The following is a 25,586-nucleotide window of genomic DNA, read 5'->3' on the forward strand; positions in this document are numbered from 1 at the left end:
ATGCATGTGTGTGTGTGTGTGTGTGTTTGTGTGGTGTATATGTGGTGTGGTGTCTGTGTGTGTGAGGGTATGTGTGTGTGTTTGTGTGTGTGGTGTGTGTCGGTACACATGCATGTGTGTGTTTGTGTGGTGTATGTGTGGTGTGTGGTGTGTTGTGAGGGTGTGTGTGTGTGTTTGTGTGTGTGGTGTGTGTTGGTACACATGCAAGTGTGTGTTTGTGTGGTGTATGTGTGGTGTGTGGTGTGTTGTGAGGGTGTGTGTGTGTGTTTGTGTGTGTGGTGTGTGTTGGTACACATGCAAGTGTGTATTTGTGTGGTGTATGTGTGGTGTGTGGTGTGTGTGTGTGTGTGTGTGTGTGTGTGTGTGAGAGATAAGGATATACCATGGTCTTGTTTTCTGTTACTAGGGTGTCTATCTGAAGGTTTACAGGATGGTTCAAGTGACAGAGACAGCACAAGTGAAGGCCCCCTGAGAGGCACACACATTCAAGCTGCTGCAGGCAGTCTAGAGCAGCTCCTGCAGAAAGTCAAACTGGTGATCCCGAGGCCATAGGGGCAGCTGACGGGATCCAGGCTGTGGACAGCCTGTTGGCTGTTGCATGGATATGGACTCTCTTGTCTTTGATGGTGACATTGAAGGGTTTGAATCCTGGCCAGAGGTGGCCTGCATTGCAGTGTGGGAAGTCTAGGTTTCCCACAGTGTGGACTTTAATGCTGGGGTGTGGGGACTGTGGGAGCTTGAATGGAAGGTCCCTATGGTTCCTGTGCTTGAATACTTGGTCCCAGTTGGTGGAACCGTAAGATTAGGTGTGACTGGGAGCGACTTTGGGGTTTCAAAAGACTCACACCATTCCCAGTGCCCACTCTTTCTCTCTCATTGTTGTGGGTCAAGATGTGAGCTCTCTGCTGTTCCTGCCATCATGCCGTTGTCCCACCGTCATGGGCTCTAACCCATAAAACCATAACCCAATTTAATGATTTTTTTTAATTATATAAATTGCCTTGGTCATGATGTTTCATCACAACAACTGAAACCCTACTGAATACAGTGACAAACTGGTAGGGTAAAGGAAGTAGTCAAGACAGGGTGACACGGAGCTCAGGAAACTGACTGATGACATCAGCTACACCTGGCTTTGGCTCTGGATAAGCAAAGGAAGAATCAAGGAAAAGTTGTATGATTATAGTTTGGGTTGGGGGGATTACACCCTTAACTGGGACAGAAAAACAGAAGCAGATAGGGTCAAAAATATGAATTAACTGTGACACAAGTAAAGGACAGGTGGCATGAAGAAGGAGTCAAAGTGTGAGGTTACTAAGGGAATGCCAGAATCTCAAAGACAGTAGAACCCAGAAGTTCTGAGTGCAGAGACAATACAAAGACACTGAGTCATTGGCTGGGTTTGGAGAATGGCTGCACATTGCAGGACTAGAGTCTGGTAAAGGTGGCATATGCTGGGTCATCTAGGGTCATTTCAATATGCTGGGGTCTGAAGCTCACCCTCAACTCTATGAAGAAATCTGAAGTGAGAGATAGGATGAACTTGACATTCTGTAAGGTGGGTGTGATCTCAGAAGGTCACAGTTGAGGCTCAGAAGATAAGATGTTTGTTAAAGAATGGCTTATACTTATTGTACACAACTTGGATGTGAAACTAAAGCTAATTCTAGTTTTCACAATTTATCATATCCTATTTCTAAGAAGGCAGTAGCCAAACAAAAACTAACAACAAAACTACTTGTTAATGCCTATTTCAAGGAAACATGTCTTCAGTGTAATGGTACTCTTTGGGTTGAAATTCTAACATTTCTGGATGTTAATGCCTATTTCAAGGAAACATGTCTTCAGTGTAATGGTCCTCTTTGGGTTGAAATTCTAACATTTCTGGATTTTCTAGACCTTCCTTCATCTTTCTCCTCAGGATAACAGAGGTTATTCCCAGAGGTTCAGATGCACTCATCCTGTTCTTGGGCCACCCTTGTATCTGGGGTGATTTTGAAGTACTAGATGTTTTCTTTGACCCAATAAAAATGCCATTCTCCTGATTGACCATGGTGAGTCATCTGTGGAAGCCGGCACAGGTGTGGCTCCCCTTGTATCAGCATCCTGCTGGTCCCAACAGCAGCCTCCAGGTTCAAGTGACCAGTTTATGATGTTTTTGTTCTCACAGGAGGCCTCAGCATCACCAGATTTCTTTGCATTTTTATGCTCCCAGTGGAGACCCAGAGATTTTCAGGTGTCTTCTCTTGACCATACCAGAGAGAGTCTTTCACACCCTGAAGAAGACTAGCAGACTGAGAAATTCCCACATTCACCTGTGTTTTGGTAAATAGTTGTTAACACCAAAGTTTTAAAGTCAATTTATGGAGTGTATTTTACTTTAAAATGTGGCTATTTTCACAAAATAATAAAATTTTACTTACTTGATTAGTATACTCCTGAATTTAAGGGATTCAATATTCTTTCCACATTGAATTATACTTATACAATTCCAATCATAATAAACAAGTTCATGCCAAAAGGAAGCAGTAAACTTCCCAATATACTAAAATGTTGACAAAAGACACATGAAGGAATTAAATGATTATAAAAACATACTGCCTTATCTGTCCTCAGACCTCATTATTGATAACAAAATCTCCTTTTTTCTCATTTGTCCCCTTATTTCTTCCATTCATTTCTGTTTGCTTGTTTGAGACATGGTCTCTCTATGTACCCCTACTGGAATGCCCTGTAGAGACCCATGCTGACATTGAACTCACAGAGATTGAGCTGCTGTCTCTGCCACCCCATGCTGGGATTAAAGATGTGTGCCACCACACATGGCTCTTATTCATTTCTTTATATTTTATATTTTATTGTGGATATAACCCATGTATACATTTTAAGCCTTATATCTTTATTTTTTGGAGGTTAAGTATGATCAGTGATTAATATGAAGCAAGGTTGTTAGTTCACTCTTGGTTACTACCTGTTTGGGTTGATACATGGGATCTAGTTCCATAGTTTAGAGAGATTCAAATTTGAACCCCTAATTTAGGATGGGGATCTATTTAGAGAAGTCCTTTTAAGGTCTCTTTGTGTGGTCCTGGCTGTCCTGGAGCTCACTATATATAGATATAGATATAGATATAGATATAGATATAGATATAGATATAGATATAGATATAGATATAGATATAGATACTATGCTGGCCTCAAACTCCAAGAGATCTTCCTGTCTCTGACTCTCAAGTGCTGGGATTAAAGGTGTGTGCTACTCTGCTGACCTAATTCTTCCATTCTTAACCACATGCCCAAATTTCTCTTTTTAGCAACTATTGTTACAAACTGAAAGGCATTTCAAATTTCCTCCCTGTCTTTAATTTTGAAGTACTGCGAGTTGGCCCTCCGGCTTTCCACATTCTAGATATGTGCTCTACCACCAAGCTGTACCCTCATTGCTCTCTGTGTGTCTTAGAAAACCACCTAATGGGCTGGAGAGATGGCTGAGAGGTTAAGAGCACTTGCTTCTCTTCCAGAGGTTCTGAGTTCAATTCCCAGCAACCACATGGTGGTTCACAACCTTCTGTAATGAGATCTGGTGCCCTCTTCTGGCCTGCAGGTAGAACACTTATGCATAACAAATAAACCTTTAAAAAAAGAAAGAAAGATAGGAAGGAAGGAAGGAAGGAAGGAAGGAAGGAAGGATGGTAGGAAGGAAGGAAGGATGGTAGGAAGGAAGGAAGGAAGGAAGGAAGGAAGAAGGGAGGGAGGGAGGGAGGGAGGGAGGAAGGAAGGAAGGAAGGAAGGAAGGAAAGAAAACACCTATCACTTTTTTCATCCTCTCCAGCCTAGCCTCTCAGCCTAGTCTTATATAGAAATATGATGGGGGTGGATGTGAGGATGCCAGGGAGTGTTTCCACAGGATATAGCTCTGTTGTGTGATAGACAGTGCTATGGTTATCTCATGCACAGTAACTGTGACAGGTGTGGAATGAGGTTATGTAGGAGACAATGGCTAAGAATGCCTGGGACTTAAAAAAAAGATGGAGTCAGCAGAGGAAGACCAGCCATCATAAAAGACTAATGTAGAAAAGCATCAAAATGAAACAGAATGAATTAAAGGGAACTTCCAGGAAGGATTTCCTGGTGAGAATAGTCCAAAGAGTTAAGAGCAACTTAGATGTAATTAAAATTAAGATGGCAAAATTATGACATCAGAGGACAAATATCACATGACCTCACTTTCAGGAGGTATTCAAAGGGGCCAAACTCATGGAAAGAGAAAGAAGAATGCTAAGGGCTGGAAGGAGGAAAAAAGCAGGAGAAAGAGATTGATCAGTATAGGTGTAGAGTTTTGGTTTGGGAATATGAAAAACTCTGGAAATGGATGGTTGTGATTGTCCCATAAATGTACTTAGTATGTTACTGAAGTACACACTTAAAATGGACAGTGTAACACTATGCACATTTTACCTTGAGAAATGCTGCAATAAAACAACAGATAAGGAGAGCAGCAGGTCTATCCTGTGCCCAGGGACACACTGGTAACTTCTGTGAGCCTGGCATTCTCAGAAGTTCAATACTGCAAACAGGCCACCATTTTATTTGCTTATACATCTGTGGATTGGCTCAAATGAGAAGAGTTGCTTGTTTACCCTTTGGTATCTGTCCCAATTTCTGTCAAATGGTAATTGGATTTGCTTCTCAGATCTGGTCTTCTAGTGGACTGATTGGTAGGCAGAGTCTTCTACCACATGGCTAGTTCGGGATCTGTGATAGTCTTGATTGTCAAGTTGAGTGGATCTGGAACCAACTAAGAAAGCAAGATAAAGGGCATTCCCAGGAGGAATTTTTTTTATTAGATTATGCGAAGTGGGACAACCCATCCTGCATGTGGAAGACATCTTATAGTGACAGATAAAAGGACATGGAAGTCCAGATAAAAGGACATGCATGAAGGATGATTTGCCTTTCTGTTTGCTTGCCCCCAGTTTCGCTGGCAAGTTCACCTTGCCTGTTGTTACAACATTCCTTTGCCAACATTAGAACCAGCTTCTTCAGCCTTCCAACATAGGCCAGAAGCTCTCCAAGAGTCTTCCAGGCCTTCAACATCCTATTGGGCCTGCTGAGACATCCCAGCCACATGGACTGAACAACCACTGATTTGTTAGCTTTCCAGTAGCGGATAGCCGTTGTTGGACTACTCAGAACATATTGTGTAAGCCTGTCTATAAATCCCCTTTTAATACGTGTGCTCATTCTATCAGCTCTGTTCCTTTAAAGATGATGATTAATATAGGCTCTTTTTCTGGTAGCTAAATCCAGAGTCAAAAATCCCAGGGGATTACCCTCAGTGTCCAATTCAAGTCTCTATGAGACGCCCTTGCTAACATCTCACTCACCACACTCAATATTGGGGGACACGTTCATTGGGTGCCACCAGTTTACTGTGATAAATAAGTGAATGGTAAATAAAGGGTTGATTAAAAAAAGATTTGGTAATGACATTTATTTCAGGCTGCTGAGTACGGACAAACAGAGGGATGGCACAGAGAGGTGAGTGCACAGTGCACGTGAGTAGACAGGATGCCTTAGCTGGATGAGGTAATTCCAAAAAGATGGTTTCTGTTAACTTTCAGTTTTCTACATGTGGATTGTTCACCACTTTGGGTTTATGTCATGTCACTGCATGAGCTAGAAAGCAGATAAAAGAAATGAATGGAGATGAAGGCAAAATCTGTGACATTTGCAGTTTAGGTGGAAAGTCGGGAATCAGCCTTAGTTTCCATCATCTATCCAGACTCATCCCATCTACAAGTCTCATTGGTTCTAAAACATGCACTGAACATGACCACATATCATCAGTTCCCAGGTAAAAACCATAGACTAGCTTCCCACCACTTCTCACCTTGACTACTGCAATAGTCCCCACTTTGCCCTCCTGCTTTTGGTCTGAACTACCTGGTTTATCCTCCAAAGTTCAGCCAGATTGTGCTTTCTTATGCATAAAGCAGACTATCTTTTTCTGCTCAAAAACAAAATAAAACAAACCAAAGAGACCTCTGGTACCAGTGTATTACATCAAAAATAAAACCATGCCTCTACCTATCCTGCATTGCCCCATGTGCCACACTCAGCCTTAGCTCTGTTCCTTCCATTCTCCTCAATATCATCCATATTTCTTTCTTCCCTCATACTTACTAAACATGTTCCCTTGGATCTCACTGTTTATTACCTATAAAGCACGTCCTGCCTGCTCTGTTTTATATCACCTTTCCATTCTCCACACACTGGCATCTCATTAGAGAGTATTCTTGACTATCTCAAATGGCATCCACCACTCTCCTCATGTACATCAAATTGTATGAAAATTTTACTTTTACTTATCTATCAATAACCAATACCTTCAAACATATTTTAAAATACACTATTTTTATTTTTACCTTATTCAAATTTAATTTCATATAGTTTCAATTTCCAGATAATTCTATAATAGTTTTGATAGGGAAAAGTCTCCTACTTTGCTTCGTGTTTCCTCTCCTTCCTAGAGAAAACCATTTGCAGCTCCTCTCTGTCCTTTGTTGACTTTCCATGTTTAAGTGTGATCTGTCAACTTGTTACAGAAGATGGTGTGTCTGTCCTTTGTTTTGTTTCCTCCCTAACACATGTGCACACCAGCACTACCAGCCTGTCATTTTCCAACATGGGTATTTGATAGCTTTTTCTAGATCAATTCTTGACATTTAAATGGCTCCATCTGTGTAGAAGCTCTTACAGCAGTATGTACTGTTCTGATTTTTGTCTAAAATAGTGTTTATTTAAGGTATAGAGTATGATGTTTTGATGAATACATATATTAATATTGTCAATCAAGTAACTTATTTACCACTTTTCATAATTACTTTTTGTGTCAAGTGTATTTAGTGTCTACACCCTTAGCACATTTTTATTATATAACTGTCGTCCATGCATAGTCCATTAAGTCTCTAGACTTGTTCACCCTATTCCTTGCAGGTTTATGACCTCTAACTCATGTCTTCCATGCCCTTCCATTGCAAATTGCGGAAACCACTCTTCCACTGTTTCATGCAATATTTTCCTTTCTGTGTCTAGTTTACTTAGCTTATATTTTCCTCTTGGTCCATTTACATGATCACAAATAGCAGGATCTCTTAAAGCTGAAAAATATTCTATTCCGTATGTTTTTACCCATATGTACAGTGCATGCATAATGAAATAGACATTTATTGTATCTCAAAGATAAAATATTAAATATCTACAAACACTAAATATAAAAAAAAATAACATGCTAATCGGGTATTGATGAGGAGAAACCTGTACACTTTGTTGGTGGAAATCTAACAAGGAGCTGGAGAAATGGCTCAGGGCTTAGCAGTACTTACTGCTCTTGCCGACCACCCAGGCTTGGTTCCCAGTACCCATGTTGTGTCTTCCAACCACCTGTACCTCCAGTTCCAGGGTATCTAATGCCCTCTTCTGATAGCCATAGGCACCAGGCACACATGTGGTATGTATAAATACATGAAATAAAAATACTCTTTTTTTTTTTTTTTTTCCCCGAGACAGGGTTTCTCTGTGTAGCTTTGCGCCTTTCCTGGAACTCACTTGGTAGCCCAGGCTGGCCTCGAACTCACAGAGATCCGCCTGCCTCTGCCTCCCAAGTGCTGGGATTAAAGGCGTGCGCCACCACCGCCCGGCAGTAAAAATACTCTTACACATGAAATAAAGTAAATAAATATTTCTAAAATGAATACAACCATAATGAAAAATCAGCAAAGAGAGACCCCTCAAAAACTTAAAATTATAGTTTCACTCTTAGATTCTAAGGAACTTCTGTACTGTTTTCCAAAACACCTGTTTCAATTAATAGTCAATCAACAGTGGCCAATGGATCTTTCCTTTTGTCCACACTCTGGCTGACACTGCTTCTCTTGATTCTTTAATAGGCATTCAACCAAAAGTGAAATGATACCTCATTGTGTGTTTGTGTGTGAGAGTGTGTGTGCACACACGTGTGTGTTGTCTGCATATGTTTATCCATGGATACATGTGCAATGAGGCCATAGAGGCCATTAGGTGTTCTACTCGGTCACTCTAGGGTCTCTCACTGAACCAGGAGCTAGGCTAGTGGCCAGCAAACCCCAGTGATCTTCCTGTCTCCACCCCACATAGCAATGAGCTTATAGAATTGCATAGCCACACCCAGCTTTTTATCTAGGAGCTGGGGATTTGGACTCAGGTCTTCAAGCTTGCATAGCAATCACTCTTGCCCAATGAACTATCTCCCCAGCTCCCTCACTGTGATTCTGATCGGCATTTCCCTAATGCTAAACATCGTTTTCAAGTACTAGTTGGCCATTTTTATGCATTCTTTAAAATAAAAGCCTCCTCAAATCCTTTGCCCATTTCTTAATTGGGTTATTTGGTTTGTTTAATTATTTGAGTTTCTTTCAAGCTTTGGATATTAGCCCGTATCTGATACATCATTTGTGAACATTTTTTTTTTCCAAAGCACAGGCTGGCATTTTGTCTTATCATCTCCTCTGTATCAATTGTTGGTTTATTGTGGTCCCACTAGATTTCTGCCTCTGCCTCTCCTCTGGGTGTCCTATACAGAACTACCGTGTTCAGACCAATGTCAGGAACTTCCCATCACAGTTTTCTTCTAGGAGTTTTGTGATATATAATAGGCATATAATATTAGTTAGGCCTTTCATCTATTTTGGGTTGATTTTCATGGATATGATCAGGTAAGGGTCCAGTTCCAACCCATGAGGATTCAGGCTTCACTTCTCTCCAATTTAGATGACTCTGTCATTTGATTTCTAATTCTCATGAAGTTCTCTTCTTCTATTGGCTTCCCAAGGAAAAGATATGAGGGTAATGGTTATTTTTGATGTACACATCTGAAAATGGCTTTATGTTAAATGATTAGTTTCCCTAAGTTTGGTAGATTATAAAATTCTAGACAGGATTTTATTTTCTTAAGGAATCTGAGGTCATTGGTCTCTTTAAATTTCTGGAACTACATGTTGCAGTTAAGAAATCTGGTTATGAGCCGGGAGTTGGTGGTGCACGCCTTTAATCTCAGCACTCAGGAGGCAGAGGCAGGCGGATCTCTGTGAGTTTGAGGCCAGCCTGGGCTACCAAGTGAGTTCCAGGAAAGGCGCAAAGCTACACAGAGAAACCCTGTCTCGAAAAACCAGAAAACAAAAACAAGAAGCAGGAAATCTGGCTGTAGTCTGCATTTCAGCCATGGTCTGCATTTTCCCTCCAGGATGCTGTGAGCTCAATTTGTTTTCCCCTGGTGTTCTGAACATTTTCAATACCAGTTGCTGGTGCGTGTCTGTCCTTGCCGGCTTTTCCTGGTACTCATGGAGCTCCTCCACTCTAAAACCATGTTCTAGGAAACATTTTAGAAGTGTGGATGAATTGTGTGCTTTGTTTCTCTCCATTCTTCCTAAAGTTCCATTTATTTGGATGTTGGACCACCAGAAGTATACAGCATTTCATTATCCTGCTTCATGTAATTCTTACCTCTTCTTGCGTTCATGGGAGACTGCCTCAGTTTATTTTGCCAACTTTATTGATTTCAACATTTCTGTTACCTTACTTTTTATTTCTCATGGATCTTTTCCAGGTTTTCTTCTTCTAGCTCCTCTTCCCTTTCCCACTCCTCCACCTTCTCCTTCCCACAGCCCTTTCTTCTCCTCTTCCCTTTCTTCTCCTCTTCCCTTTCTTCTCCTCTTCCCTTTCTTCTCCTCTTCCCTTTCTTCTCCTCTTCCCTTTCTTCTCCTCTTCCCTTTCTTCTCCTCTTCCCTTTCTTCTCCTCTTCCCTTTCTTCTCCTCTTCCCTTTCTTCTCCTCTTCCCTTTCTTCTCATCTTTCTTCTTTTCTTCCTGAGTGACAGGGATGGAAGCTAGGGTCTTGCACATACTAGATCAGTGTTTTACCACCATGCCACGCCCAGCTCTTTGGATAGTCTTCTTTTTTATTTATTATTTATTTATTTATTTACTTACTTACTTATTTACTTATTTATTTTATTTTGTGTTGTGTGTGTGTGTGTGTGTGTGTGTGTGTGTGTGTGTGTGTGTATGTGTGTTGGGAACACTGTTGTTGCTTTCTTCTAGTCTCATGACTGTGGTGTTTTCTCTTAGTTCTCTTAAGAATGATAATGGGAGTTATTTTGATTTTCTCAATATTTGCCCCGGTCTTCTCTCTGTTTCTATTTATTTGGTTTTTGTATGTCTTAGTAGAGTCTTTCTTTAAACTCCTACTTGTGTTTAATTGTAGGCTTATATTAAAGTTAATTCATAAGGACCATAGTTTTTACTTTGGGTGATCTGATGAAGTCCCTTACAGGAAATGCCTCCAGATCTAAGAGTCTCAGATATTTCCCTTTGGACTAGTCAGAACCCTTAGTGAAGGTTTGTCCAAGCTCTTGTCTTAGTAATCTAGATGGAGCTGACAGTTCTGTGAGCCTTGATGGGGAGGTTAAGCCTAAAAGAAGTGGGTATCATAGCACTTGATGTATCAATGGCTTTTACCTGCTGTGGGCATGGAACACTCAACATTCCCTATGGCCTCCCTTGCAGTTCATAGACTGTTCATCCTACGTGTGTGTGTGTGTGTGTGTGTGTGTGTGTGTGTGTGTGTGCGCGCGCGCGTGTGTGTGTGTGTGTGTGTGTGTGTGTGTGTGTGCATCTAACTGCCTCTTACACTGATTTGTAGACAATCCACATTTATAAACTTTGTTTTTACTTACAGAAGTTCTCAGTACCACCAGCTCCATGTGCGATGTGTAAGTTAGGATGAAGTAGGTTTGTTATGTATTGAATTGCTTTCCTGTCCCCTACCCCCATTATTAACTTTAGATCCAGCTTTCTTGACTCTGTTAAGTCAGTTACCAATGGTCTAATTCTTTTCCTCACTTCTAAAATTTGCTACTCTTTTCATATAACTTGCCTTCGATGTCCTTAAAATGCATGCTTAAAAAAAAATCTCTTTACTGGTATTTGCTTTGTTTCTATAAAAAGAAAATCTAAATACTTCCGTTGAGTCTGATACTTGTCCATTTCTTTATACTCTTCTGTGTGGACATGAGATAATTTTCTTTTCTTTCTTTCTTTTTTTTTTTAAGATTTGTTTATTTATTATGTATAGTGTTCTGTCTGCATATATGTCTGCAGATCTCATTACAGATGGTTGTGAGCTACCATGCAGTTGCTGGGAATTGAACTCAGGTCCTCTGGAAGAGCAGCCAGTGCTCTCAACCTCTGAGCCATCTGAGCCAGCCTGAGATAATTTTCTTAATGAAAGGATTCTTTCTGCCTTCTGTGCTTACTGCGTCCTCTAGTGCCCCCAATACCTAGCAATACTAGATAGATAATAAGTTGAGTCCTACTTGGCAGACCAGCTGACTTGATTGGTAAGATTTCAGGATGCCGAAGGAACCACAAATGGGGGCTGGGCTGGAAAGATGGCTCAGTTTTTAAGACCACTGACTGCTCTTCCAGAGGACCAAGATTCAATTCCTAGCACCCACATGGCAGCCCACAACTGTCTGTAATTCCAGTTCCAGGGCACCTGACACCCATGGCAAAATACCAATACACATATAATAAAAATAACAAAGATATAGTATTTAAAAAAAGAAAATAGAAGAAATTGCAAATTTTGACAATGACATCATTGTAGATAGTTCTACAATTAAGAGTTTCAGACAATAAGAAATTGTATTCTTAACTCTATCTTCATTCTGTTGTGTATCTATTTTTTTAATTATTTATTTTATATGTATACACGTGTGCCTAAGTGTATGCATGTGTACCACATGCATGCCAGAGGTTATCAGTTTGCCTGCAACTGGAGTTACAATAGTGGTGAGCTGCCTGATATGTGTTCTGGGAACTGAACCTTGGTCCCCTGCAGTAATAGCAAGCACTTTTAATCACTCAGCTATCTCTCCATGCTCTCATTACATTTTTACGTTAATTCTTGTGGATTGTTTTCATTAGGAACTTAAAAGGAAAATAAACTGATACTAGGAATCGAGAGGGCTTTAGGAAGGCAGTGATGGTTAGAATTAGCACACAATATTTGATGGCTTTTTAAAAAATGAACTGAAATCTCTTGTTTTTATTTCGTTTTCCAGTCTCACTGAAATAATATACCAAGTGCAACAACTTTGGGTCTGATGCAGTTTCTTAATTTTCTTGGTCATCCATTCCTTATTGTTTGGATCACAAATTCCTAATGCAGTTCAAATAAGTCATTTTGTTCCTTAGAAGTGTTTAAATTCTGGTTTTGAATATGAGCATAAGTGGTGATAATGGCCAGGCCAATCCAGCTCTCGAGTTTCCATAAGGGAAAAGTATAACACAGTGTGTGGGAGGGTGGTGGTGGATAGAAGTACCAGCCATTTAGAGACAAGATTTTCACCTTTCCAAACTAGGATTATGTTCCACTGAGAAGCATTGTGTACTTATTACACCTGTTAAGTAGCATTTATTGAGCACCTATTGGGGGATCAATCCTGAAAACTCACCATGTCCTCTCTAGGCCTTCATTCTCATGCTGTTTTGGTAGGGGATGGGATCTAACCTTGCACTCATCAAGCCTATACTTAGCTGGGTTAAAGATTATGGATTGTAATAGGTGATCGCTAACAAAGGGCAAAGAGAAAACCCACCCTATAGTCAAAACTGAAACTCACTTCAGTCTTTAGGGTATTTGTTTTACTGGAGTAAGGACCCTTGAACACAGGTATGAGTTAGTAATTTTAGACAGTGTAGGAAAAGAGCTTGAAATAGTGGTAGTCATGAAAAGCTAGGGGTGGGAGCCAGAGCTCCTGCATGCTGCTTCCGAGATGCACGAATGTGCACTATGTCTCCCCGAGAATACATTGCCCTAGAGTTATGAACAACAGTCAAAGCAACAGTCAGTACTAGAGGCTGACGGGGGAATGATTTGAAGTTCCTCCTCTTTAAGAGTCTTCGTTAATTAATTATAAATGCATTTATTTCTGGGGAATGAAGTCATCTATATTTGTTTTCATTTTTAGATTTATCAGATATAATTCCTCACAAACAAGATGAAGACAACAGTGATATTTTTCATTGTAAAATGTAAAACCCACATATCTATGTACATTATCTTTCCCTAGGCTTTCTAACCTAACAGCTTGGGTATTTGGGCACTTTTGATCATGGCCATAAATTCCCCCTTTCTGGGTCTGTCTTGTGTTTGTCCTTCCCCCACTTACCTCCTCCTTGGCCCCTCCCTTCCCCCCTCACCTCCTCCTTGGCCCCCTCCCTTCCCCCCTCACCTCCTCCTTGGCCCCCTCCCTTCCCCCCTCACCTCCTCCTTGGCCCCCTCCCTTCCCCCCTCACCTCCTCCTTGGCCCCCTCCCTTCCCCCCTCACCTCCTCCTTGGCCCCCTCCCGCCTCCTGGCTGGCAGGGCAGACCATCCTCTCCTGCAAGGACCAGAAGGAAAGTGAAGGGCATTCCCAGGGGGCCGGCCTAATGGGGGTTGTGTGGATCTTTCAGCAGGGCCTGTCAATGAGGATCAGGCACTAGAGGGTTCTTCCACTGGCACTCTGACCCCTTGGTAAACTATTTGTTTTTCCTTGTATTGATTAAAAAAAAACAAGCCACCAGTGCTAATTCCCTGTCTACCAGAGCCTTACTTTTAAGAATCTTCGACATTTTCAAATCCCCAACTCAAAAGATTCTAGGTACTCCATCTTGTTTAATCTCTGAAATTCAGGTAAACCAGGCTACTGATATCCTTCCACAAAAAAATTAAAAATCCCCCAAAGAAGCAACCTGAACCACAAATTTAAATAATCAGTAGAATACTTCAACTATGAAACCACCAAAAATAAGCCTTTTTGTTTGTTGTGGGGATGTAAAGACTGAAAATGGTTCACCTTATTTCTACATTAGCTCTGGAGGGGTACTCTCCTCATTAGAGCCAATGCCAGCTATTGTTTCACTTAGGCAGTAATGTCACGTCCGCCTTCCCCCTTCTGTCCCAGCATGCTAAAATAAAATTCAAGACCCCAAGGCAATTTGATCCCTGCCAGTATGAATGCAGCTAGACTTTACAGTTGAGAGAAACCTCCAGGTTGTATACCTATGGACATTACTTAATAAAAAAAAAAATTGCTAGACTCGTGGTGCTTCTGGCTGTGTTTCCAATAGCTGTGTGATTGCTGCACTGGATTGAGTTACCAGGCCTTTGAATTGTGACCTTCTGTCTGAAAAAGCTTCAGAGGTTGCCCTTCATTTTCCTCGGATTTGGGAAACTGGGGGCTGGTGTGTGTGTGTGTGTGTGTGTGTGTGTGTGTGTGTGTGTGTGTGTGTGAAGGCAGGCCTATGGGTTATTTTTTCCCATACCTGGCAGCTTCTTTATAAAATAATAAGAGTTTCTTGATTTTGAAGACTTAAAACTAACCTTCATAGGCCTTGGAAAGCCGGGAGTCCAGTTGAGTGTAATTATTTCCACAGTGAACAAATCAAGTGTTTACCATGGAGTAGCCATTAGAGACAAAGTACCCCTCGCCGGATAACTGAAATTAAGGTGGGAAAGGGGGAGGGACCCACAGTGGTAAAGCAAGCCCCTCACAGGGGTCTGCAGGGCTCCTCCTTTACTGTTCAGAAAAGTTTTGAGGATATCTATAATCCCAACTTGAGGAGAATAGTTCACCTCTTTTAATAAATGATGTCAACACACCCATGCTTCCTGATCGGCTGATTTCAAGTTTATGGGGTCCTCATGTTTTCCCCCATTGACCATTTAATGTATTTGTGTGTTTGAACCAGTGAGCTAATTTACAATATGTCTTTATGAATAAATAATCTATAGATGCTATAGAGTGATGTTGTATGATATGTATGACTACTATCTAGCCATGTGTGCATAGCTGAAATCATACACACACACACACACACACACACACACACACACACACACACACAATTTTAATATCACACACATCTTTCTGGATCTATTAAGTTTATTGCATTTTACCTTGTTCCAGTGTGATGACACAGCCAGAAGCCAGCAATGAATGTCTCAGTGCTCCATCTACTGTTTAGAGGTGACTTTGATCAGCTACAAAAATGAGGCAAATTCCCGAACAAATAGTATGAGGAGAAAAACACCCATCTTATTAAAAACCAGGATTCAGGCAGACATGAGTTTCCCAGTCCAGAGCCTGGCGCACAGTCAGTGCTTGGTTCCCAGGCTGCCCCTTCCTCCTTCTGTGAGCTGCTCATTGTTAACTGAAGAATTACAAAACTGAGAACTCAGCTGTAGTGAAACCTAGAAAACCCAAAGCAAAATTTGCAGATCCTCTTACATGTTATGGGAGGTGCTGACAAGATTGGTTTTGCCCATGGCTTAGATGGAGAAAAAAATGTTGAGGAGGAGACACCCTCCGGCCCCCGGGTTGCTTCATGTCAACAGAGATCCATTCTACAGTGTGGAAAGGCAAAAGAGCTTGTTGCTGAGATTAAACATGTGCTTCCAAGAACAATTATTTACATATTTTTGACAGAAGGAAGAAAAACTAACTCTGTTTGCCATTTTGGAAAATCAGTTGATTTTGGAAGAGAAAATCTATTGTGTCATATTTTTCTTAAAGTGCCTATAACACCCCTACTCTTTTCTGAAGAAAAAATAATAATAATTGCCACAGCCCGTGCTTTCTTTATCAATACCAAGAAGTGCTATCCAAAGTTCGTACTAAGAATAATAATTTAAAAAAAAAAACATCCTATAGGCCATCATCACGACATAAGATAACAAGTTTTCCTCTCTAAATAAATAAATAGTTATGATTCATATGTAAAAACCAATGTACTTATTATGAGGTCAGGAAATGGGTTCTATTTTCATATTGTATTGGTATGAAGACTATAATATTTATGAAAATAATTTTCCATGGTACAGTTAATAGTTAGTAATTGCCTTCTTAAATTCACTGTTAAAAGCTATTCATGTTGGAGTCTGAATGGAAAGCATTTAGCAAATGTTGGTAGACATTTTGCTTGGTGGATTTAATATCATTCTTAAAATAAATAGAGGATGTTTTTCTTGGTTGTATTTCAACTGAAGGGTACTTGGGAGCAGGACCCTCATTGTACAGTTCATCCCAGTGGGGAAAGCACATGTCATGGAAGGGACCAGTCCATAGAACAGCAAGCATCACCACTTTAACTGTTCTGTTTCCACCCGAAAGGGGGCCACAAACAAGCTACCACTGTAGAGCTATGGTGTAGAGCAGAAGAAAAAGACACATAGCAGGAAGCAGGAGGATTTGAAGTATGATCTGTTTGAACATTTTCTTTCCCATCCTTACTCCCAACAGTTTGAACGGTGAAACATTCTCAGATATTGTTGATTTTAATCACATGAGAGGATAATGACAAGGGACTCTGATTTGGGAGAAAAGTGCTAATTATACTGTGAAAGTCACTGACATGATTCTTGAGAAACAAAGGGCTCTTAAGAATTGTAGGTGCAGAGGAATTAGTAACAGGGCTAGCACTGACTGGCATGGATATTTATGCATTCAAGGCAAACAAGAAGAGAAGGAAAACACATCTTTTCCTGGAAACTTCACAGCCCTTCAAGCACTTTGCTGTCATTCCTGGAATAGAAAAGAGAGTCACTTAGTATGTCTTGGCCTTTACTTTCTCAGCATTTCTCATGTGGATGGATTGAATCAGCTGTTTACTCCTGTAGGTCGAGAAATAGTTTCCTTTGTATTATTCCAAGGACTCTCTTGCATTTGACCTTGTCTAAGGACATTTGTTGATTTTTATAAGCACATCTTTATTTAAAATTCTCTCTTAATCTGAAAGTACTGGAAACATTTATGTAAATGATAGACTTCTCCTGTCTAACTGGGAGCATATCCAGTCAAGAGCTTCCCTGGCAGATAAAACCTGTTTGGTCTGAAAGATCTTTGCATCTCTGTTAGGGTGTTCAAACATCTCATTCAGGCTGACCATTTCAGCCAGCTTTCTTCAGTTTTCTTAATGTGTATGGCTGACTTAGGAAACAGTTTAGTTCTTTGTGGTATGTGATCAAGTTATATAATTATAGTTGATGAAAATTTCATAACATTACCTTTTGATTATTTAACATAGAATAACTTATTTTGGATTCAAGCTGTATATAGAGTAGTTACTATATATTTAGAGTATCGTTAGTAACCAGACAAAATTTATAGGTAAACATGTGATTGTCTTCAATACATCTAGTTTTGCTTTAGAAAGAGGAAACTATTTAAAAGTGGCAAATATGCACATGGCTATTTCTTTTAACCAGTGTCTATGCTGTGTGTCACGTAATTATGAGGTATAAGCTATATTATATCCACTTGTGGTCACATTAAATTCATCATAGCTTTCCTAATTTTATTCATAATTACACGCATCAGTTCTTTGAAGACATCTTGTTTGGTTATTTAAATAAAATTATTGAATTCCAATATAAAAGTGCATGTAATATGATAAATTTGACTGTAACATAGGCAAGTGACTTGTATATAAAGCTGGCACAATATTTCTGCTGTTCTGACTTCATGTAGTTTGCATATTCTAAATTCCCCAATATAATCCTTAATGGATCAGATGTACAGCACTTTAACCATGCCTGTGTAAAATAATTTTTAAACTATGGGAAGCATGAATGCAGTAGCTTGAACGTAAAATTTTAACCAGAGGTTAAATTTTATGTTTTCAGAAGCCTAGTAATAAATCTGAGTGCAGAAGAAGTCACTGTCTGGGTGTCTGATGTCATAAACAGAATTAATGTAGCTTTAGATTTTACCTAACTATGATAGAAAACTCCATCACAGACAGTTTTGGTTCCACGTGTACTTTGGTATTTTGAATAACTGATATTCCTGGTCTGCGAGAGTGGAGCGCTGTAGGTGCCGCATATATGAACAGATCCAATAGCAATCAACTGTTTTCTGACCTGGCTTCCCAAATATGGTAGATGCCTAGCCCATGATTCCTGGCTGGTACTACACAAGATGAAATCCTAGGTGAGTTAGCACTTTAAGCTGTCTCTTAGGCTTGACAAAGTGCTCCTTTGCAAGCAATTTAGACTGACATCCTTTCTCGGAGGAGAAGAGAGTACGCCTGTATGGAATTTTGGTCCTTAGAAGCCTTTAGTTGGGTTTGGTTTGCGTCATCAGAATGGTGCTTTCATTTACAAATTAGCAGAGCTAAGGTAAGACCCTATCTATAGTTGATGTGAAGTTACTGTGATTTTTAATAATTTTTGTACCAAGGTTAGAGCTTAAAAGAAGGGGTACAGTTTAAAAAAATAATAAAAAAGCAAATAGAACAGTGATATTGGTAATGACAAAATGCTTTTTAAAAATGAGTACAAAGACTTTATTTCAGAGTGAATACTAGTTTGGATGCATTTGCACTTAAACTGTGGTATAGGACCCACAAGGTATTAGCCCATACAAGGGAGTGCATTTTTTCCAGATTCCAAGTCAGCATAACGGCTGAGGCCCTGACTAGGAAATGGAGTGATCTTGTGCCTAAAACGTGGTTTCTTAACTGATGCTCAACTCCTAGGTAAGTGTAACAGCTTTATCACTCATAGATTCTGAATTGGTTAAGGTTAGAATTTTTTTTTTTTCTTTTAAGGAAAAGTTGCAAAGCCAGTTCCAGACTAGATGAATCTCTCCTCAAGACTCATTGAAAAATGTTAATGGTGAAATATTATCTGGGTCCTATCCAAAGAACTGAAGCCTTTTGCCCTGCTAACAATCCTCACAGAATCGTCAGTCAGGCTTTCGTTGTTAAGCTGCTAATAGCTAACACGTTTGCCCATTCTCCATTCTCTCTCTGCTTCATGGAAACAGTTTTTTTTTTTTTTTTCCTTTTATTTTCTCCAGACCTGTTAGTAGGTAGGTACATTAGGAAGAAGTGTGAAAAGTATCCGGTTCCCTAAGTTTCGGGACCTCAAAAACAACAACAACAACAACAACAAAAAGTATTGGAAAAGTGTAAAAGATAACGTGAAACTACTCCCCAAAGATCTTAATTGGGAGCTACTGGCGCTGGAGGATGTGTGTGATTGTGTGTGTGTGTGTGTGTGTGTGTGTGTGTGTGTGTGTGTGTGTGTGTGTGTTGACAGCGGTTCCCACAAGTTCTTCCCCCACAGCTGTTTATTCAGATAGCATGGGGCGCGTCATTTACATAATATTTTTTTTTAAGCAGCAAGGTTGAGTCAGTCCAAGCTCTGCTCCTCTCAATTGTTGCATTTAAACCAATAAGGTTAGGACAAGAGAATAGCTGTGGTTTGCGTTGCAAAAACAAAACAAAACAAAAAGCCCCGAGGCTTCGTGGGCAGACCTACAAGGCTGCGCAAACAAATCGGGGGGATGAGATTGTGCCGTTTCTTTGTCTAGGCGTCTCAGATGCTATCTGCCGCTGCCGTTCGCTGGGGCGCAAAGCCGTTCCCAAACAGACCGCTGCGTGCTGATGGCTCCAAGCTTGCGGCGAGGTAGCGAGTGTGCAGGGCCACTTCCGACTGGAAACCTTCCTGTAGCTGTGCGCGGTGGCTGGGTCCTTCCTGGGGAAGGCGATCGCGCTCAGTCGCTCGGCAGCCCGAGACTGCAGCAGCGCCCGGGTGCCGTCCCCCAGAGCCGGGCAATCCCCGGCCTCCGCGCTTCGCTGCCAGCCGCGCCGCAGAGCTGCTGAGAGCGCCGGGTTCCCGCGTTCCTGCCCAGCAGCCAAACTATGTCAGGAATGGAGGTCTGCTAACACAGAAACTCAAGGAGCACACTAAGCCGGTGGAGGCAGCAGATGTGAGCGCTGTAAGTACAAGCTGGGTGTTTGAAAAATTGTGGTGACCAAGAACAGCTGTCCGGTGGGCAAAGCCCTAGATAACAGGAGCGCTTTTATTGATGTTTTGATTTGTTTCCAAAGAAAAAGCATTATGGCTTGGGGAAAATGATGACAGTTTGTTCCTGGGACTTCAGTAGCCACGGGGTTCAGTCATAAAAGTGAAATCCTTACCCTCCAAATGATCTGAGCCATTAGGATCATTAAAGGATCATTACAAATTAACTACTTTTGTTACGATCTTTATAAATAAGTAGAATGCTGGATAAGGTTCTCGAAGGGAGATTATTTCATGTCTTTTCTCATTTGCTGCACTAGCCTCAGAATATTATTGTGTGATGTTGAGCAGAGTGTTGTATCCGTACACAGATGTATAGATACTTGAAGTATACATAATGGCGTATATTACAACCACTAGGTTGATAAATGAGTATACATTCCTGATGGGAAGCACAGAAGATGAACAACAGACTAACAACCATGTTTTCAAGAAAGAAGCCTTTTTTTGTTCCATAACAAATTTACCAAACACTATATTAAACAGGCTCATCTTCAGTATGTAATGCAATAAACCTTTGCACGGCCACCCCTCCTTCATGGATTCCTTCCTCTCTGGCCCTTTATGTGATTTGAGTGCACTTGGGTGTTAAAACTTCAGATTTTGAAACTTTTGGATAGCTGTGTAAAGGATCACCCTTCAAAATCAGTATCTGAATTGCTAATGAGTCACAGGCTTATACTTCTTTGAGGAGTTTGGAACATTGAAGCACAGAATTTGCAAGAATTCAATACGTTCTGAACTGTCATTGAGTTTAGACAAGTGTTTTAAAGTTTCATTTCTTAAGATGGTCAGTGGCAGTTGGGAGCCATGGTGTGGTTGTGGAGGTTTGCAGCTGCTTTTCTAATGTGTCTTCGGAGAAGGTTTTGTTTCTTGCTCCTGTGAGTCTTTCTCCTCACTGTTTAGGGTTTGGGGATACGCATACATGAATAGTCATGCCTTTATATGATCAAACATTTGATATTTGACTTTCTCGATGCTTGAGTTCTCCTAAGGCCCAAAGTGTTTAGTAAGTAAGCAAGCAGCCGTGGATTTCCAGCCTTTGAAAACTCTTTGTGGTGACAGACAGAGAAGTCTAATTGAGCCACCGTTCAGCTTTAAAGTGCCAAATGAAGTCAACCGCTCTGTGAGTTTCACAGGCATGATAAATGATTTTTGAAAAGGAAAATTTCCATCGGAGTGTGAAAATGTATTTCCTAAGAATACAATGGGAAGAAAAGAGACCCTTGCAGCAGGCACAAAATCTCTTTTATCCGATAACCAGAAATATTTCAGTCAACATTGTCAATAAATGCTAATTTTGAAAACAGTCCTTTCTCTTTAAAGCTGAAGATAGAATGATGTGTTTTAAATACTTGTTTGTTTTTGGTTTCAGAAGGATTATGTTTTCTCATTTTCCTTAAAGGAGATAATGCAAAAAGCAATATAGGGTATTACATTAAGATAATCATCAGTAGCATTTGAGCATTAAGTTTATGGAAGCTTTGATAAGGAAATGCAGTGTTAACATTTGACAAACATCTACTCCCTGGAAGCTCTTTCCCACTTCAGGGTGAGGTTTTTGTTTTTAAGGCGAGGTTTGCGTTGCAACACCGAGAGCTGGAAATGTGGATGGAGGAGAAATGTAGCAAGACTTCTGTTTAAGAAGCAGACTACGGTGAAGGCACTTTCCCCGTCTCTATAAAATGCTTTCTGATTAGAAAATTACCATTGTCTTTCAAATTGGGGAGCACACAGGTTGATCTGTGTCAGACAAAACCAGCTTGCCTGCCAGCTCTACTTAGATAGAAGTTCAGCACTTTCACTTTGAAAATTTCTTTTCAGTTTGAAAAGAAAAAAAGTTTTAAATTATAGTCATTTTATAAAAATTGCTTCTAGCAAGCAAAAAAGCCTGTGGAAAACCCATAATTTAGACAAGTACCTAGATTTTATTTGCTCTGTGCTGCTCAGATTTAGAATCCCTTTCCATTTACAGTTTACTTTTCACAGGACATTATTAACTTTCTGGCTTCATACATGATCTTCTGTCAGATGCTTTTGATTGGTAATTTAGCAAAGTATAATAAACAGTGCAAAAGTCATGAATTTTGCTCTGTATCCTGAGCTCTGTGGTAGGGAAAATGTGATAAAATGTGTACCTTAAGTCTTCTTTGATGATCTCTCAGAGCACGTTTGCCTTCTGGAAATAATTTCTGGGGTTGAAGAGCATGGTATTAACAGATTTAATGTGGCTATTCAATGGATTGACGAAGTACTATGTGAGGTTTAACAAAATGAGGGAGACAAATTGAACATCAACAAAAGTTACATCTGTGAAGAATTATAAATTTAATTAGAAAAAAGGCAAAGTTAAAAGACCTCATTAACTAATCAGAAGTCATAGTTACTAGTGGAGGAGTCTTGAATTTAAATTCCAAGGAACTCTGTTATCTTTTTTCTTTTTCTTTTCACAACTCTGGCAATATGCTACAATCGTGCACGGTCTATGAAGAGTTGGTTTTTTAAGCATTAAAATGAATGACCTTCTTGTATGATGAGATGATCATTCATAATACAATGGGTACTACAGTTGTACTCCTGAGAGTATTGGAATTTAAAAAAATAGCAGATTAGAAGATGACAAGAATTACAGGAACTTTACAGATAAAGCAAATAAGTAAGCATACTGGTGGCTAGCAGTACTTTTTTAGAAACCGTGAACTCCCCTTTCTTTTGAATGAAAATAGCCTTCACTAATTATTTTTGAAACACATTGTGGTTTTCAAGCTTTAAATGCAAAAAACTTTCATAGGCATTGTCAAACATGAGAGGAAATTGCCAGCCATCAGAAATAGGTGTCCTTTTTAGATAAGCCATTGAGGGAGCAAGGATGTCTCCTGACTGCACTGTAATCTTGCACTGCACATAAAAACTAAAAGCATGTGAAGTGTAGCATTTTGTAAACTGTAACTAATTTCACTCACATCTGTGTCTAATTGTTGGGTGCATTTGCATTCTTGAGAGTAGATTTATTTTTCCTGGACCACGATGTGGGTTCAGCTGACCAGCCTAAGTGAGGATTAGTTGTTTTAAAGTTATTTTGATTAAAGAGTCATTTTTAAATACAGTAACACACAACACATGGTTTAAATAATCCTCGAGACACAAAAGAATATATCTGAAGTACACTTAATGAAAGGAAGATCGTGGGGACGGACTTTCAAAACCTGCTCTCTGAAAGTACAGTAGAAACTAGGCTGCCAGCAGAAAAGAAATATGTGGTTAAGTGGCTTTTTTTTTTCAATAAGGAACTGTGTTAGAATAATTCTTATTTGTAGGTTCATTATTATTATTATTATTATTATTATTATTGCCAAGTTTGGTTAAAAAACAAAACAAAACAAAAGACTGAGAAGCGATGGGTTTTAAACTTCAAATATAACAACAACGAAGCTTTCAAAGAATACAATGAAATAAAAATTCTGTTTCTGAGATTGTACTTTCTAGCTGATTTTGCAATGGGGATATATTTTAGCATTGCACAGTAAGTATGCTTTAACCTACTCTTACGTAATTAAGCCAAGAGAGTTCTTAAGATGAAGTCCGTTCTCACCTATAATTTATTCCAGGTGTGTAAAAAAGTAAGGGCATTTTATCCTTGAAATATATTGCTGCAGTTTCTAAAGGAAATCATTCAATCTTGTGTGAGAACATTAATTAAAAAACAAAACAAAACTGCAGAAACCTGTTATCAAATAATGGACATCTGCGGGCATTAAAGTTAGTAACTTCAGTTACTCAAATGTCTTAAAACTTGGTTTTTGTTCTGCATGTAAAAACATAATGCATACCTAGAAGTTCCATGTAACATTATCCCAAGACGTTTAGACCGTCATGATGCTTTATTCTCGCTAGGAAGGTCGTGTTTCTTAATTTCATAAATCATAATTAAAAACTAGCAGGACTCAACAGAAGATGTTTAGGTGGATAACTTTAACGTCATTTGAGACGTCTCACTTCCCATCTTTCTGCTGCGGCCCTAATTGATGTCAGTTCAGGTTGAATGAAAATGCATAGCGAAGATCTGGAATTCTGTGCCATGTGGAAAGTCAGGCAGAGTGCTCCTGCCTGCCTGCCTGCCTGCCCAAACGTTGGTTGGTGGGATCTTGGGAACTGGCAGCAGCTGGGCTCACCTGAACCTCATTACCTGCAGGCCCTTCAAACTGCTTCTGAAGGGCAATGAATAGTACAACTCCAAGTTAGTGACACTGGGCAGTGAAGTTCCCCAATTCAAATTTATTTGGAAACCAACCGAACATGCAGGCTGGCTGGGCTGGTGAATTAGAGTACTCAAATATGCATTGTACTTCGGTCTAAAAAAGGGGACACCACACACACACACACACACACACACACACACACACACACACTTTCTTTCTTGTCGTCCAGCGTAGCTGCATAAATACTCATTGGGTTTTAATTTGGCATAGTTTAAATAAGTACAGTGCTCAGTTCTGGGACTTTGGGTATGAAAACCTGCCTTTGCCTTGTGCCTTGAGCTGAACAGCATTGCCTGAAGCTGTTTCATTGACTGTTAAATGACAAATAGGAACTGGGAGAAAACCATCCCGATGAGGATAGGAAGTGGTCAGGAGGCTAGGGGAGTGGGCGGGTGCTCTAGTTCAGCTGGCTAGAACAGAAGATGAAAGATCTGAGGATGCTGGAGGATTATTGCCTCAACTACTGCTGCTGTTAAACAGACTCATTTGTTAATAGCTTTTTTTTTTTTTCCTTCTTCTTCCCAAGCACCTTTTCCAAGCTCTGGGGCGAGACTGCTTTGCATGTTGATTGGGGGAGGGGTAATCCCATTTGCAGCTGTCATAGGCCAGTGATGAATCACTAGCCTGTCATTTGACTGCCTGCCTTCCCCTCCTGACAAGGGGAGGAGGAGGAGGAGGACAGACCTGCAGGAAGAAACAACAGTTGAGCCCTCCACTTAAAGACACTATGTCTTTCCCGGCTGCCCCGGCCTCCTTTTTCTCTTTCGGTTAAAAGTGAGCGTTGTGGGGCTCAGCCATGTGCTCTATGTAATTAAGAGCTGACACTGAAGCACACTTAACAACCACTTCTGCTTGTGTACCCCCGGCCACAGGTGCAAACATCTCACACCGGTTCCGATGCTGCTCCTTCCTCACGCTGCAGGTAAGGATTTCGTTGATAGTCAACCTTTTTGTCGCTTACCTCTCTGTGACCCGGATCTATTTTTGTCTAGGATTTCTTAATTATTTCTATTAATAGCAACAGCCTCAGTTGGAAATGACTTAACAGTTTGAGTGTGTGTGTGTGTGTGTGTGTGTGTGTGTACGCACATGTGTACATGAGTGCACTTGTAAAAAAAATAATTGTGTGGGAAAGGCATGCAAGACTTGGTTTGTGGTGATTGCTGCCTGTTGTTAGGAAAACTGTATGTGGAATGACAAGTAGGGATAAGTGGATTTGAAATCAGTTCTTGTTTGAATTCAGAGACTTGAGAAGTGAAATGGCTCATGGGAAGCTATTCTACAACTGATAACCCACACTCAATTTCCGTGTAGCCTATAAATGAAAATGACCCCAGGTAGGGTGAGGAGCAAAGAGCAGCATTACATATATGT

General features: G+C 40.3%; 1 protein-coding gene across 5 annotated transcripts in view; it reads left to right on the forward strand.

Annotated features, from left to right (window-relative positions):
• Nucleotides 1-19,297: 19,297 nt before the first annotated feature.
• Nucleotides 19,298-25,586, forward strand: part of Eya1 (EYA transcriptional coactivator and phosphatase 1) — a 147,542-nt gene continuing 141,253 nt past the window's right edge. For 2 of the 5 annotated variants that reach the window (XM_036178963.1, XM_036178967.1), the window contains exons 1-2: nucleotides 19,298-19,867; nucleotides 25,085-25,134. Coding sequence is in view for 1 of the 5 variants with exons in the window: in XM_036178962.1 (XP_036034855.1) it covers nucleotides 25,110-25,134 (25 nt within the window). In the remaining 4 variants the exon portion in view is untranslated. The remainder of the gene's footprint in view (nucleotides 19,868-25,084; nucleotides 25,135-25,586) is intronic. The other 3 variants (XM_036178966.1, XM_036178965.1, XM_036178962.1) reach the window with 2 other exon arrangements.

The sequence above is a fragment of the Onychomys torridus genome, chromosome 2 (genome assembly GCF_903995425.1).
Source record: "Onychomys torridus chromosome 2, mOncTor1.1, whole genome shotgun sequence".
Taxonomy (NCBI): domain Eukaryota; kingdom Metazoa; phylum Chordata; class Mammalia; order Rodentia; family Cricetidae; genus Onychomys; species Onychomys torridus.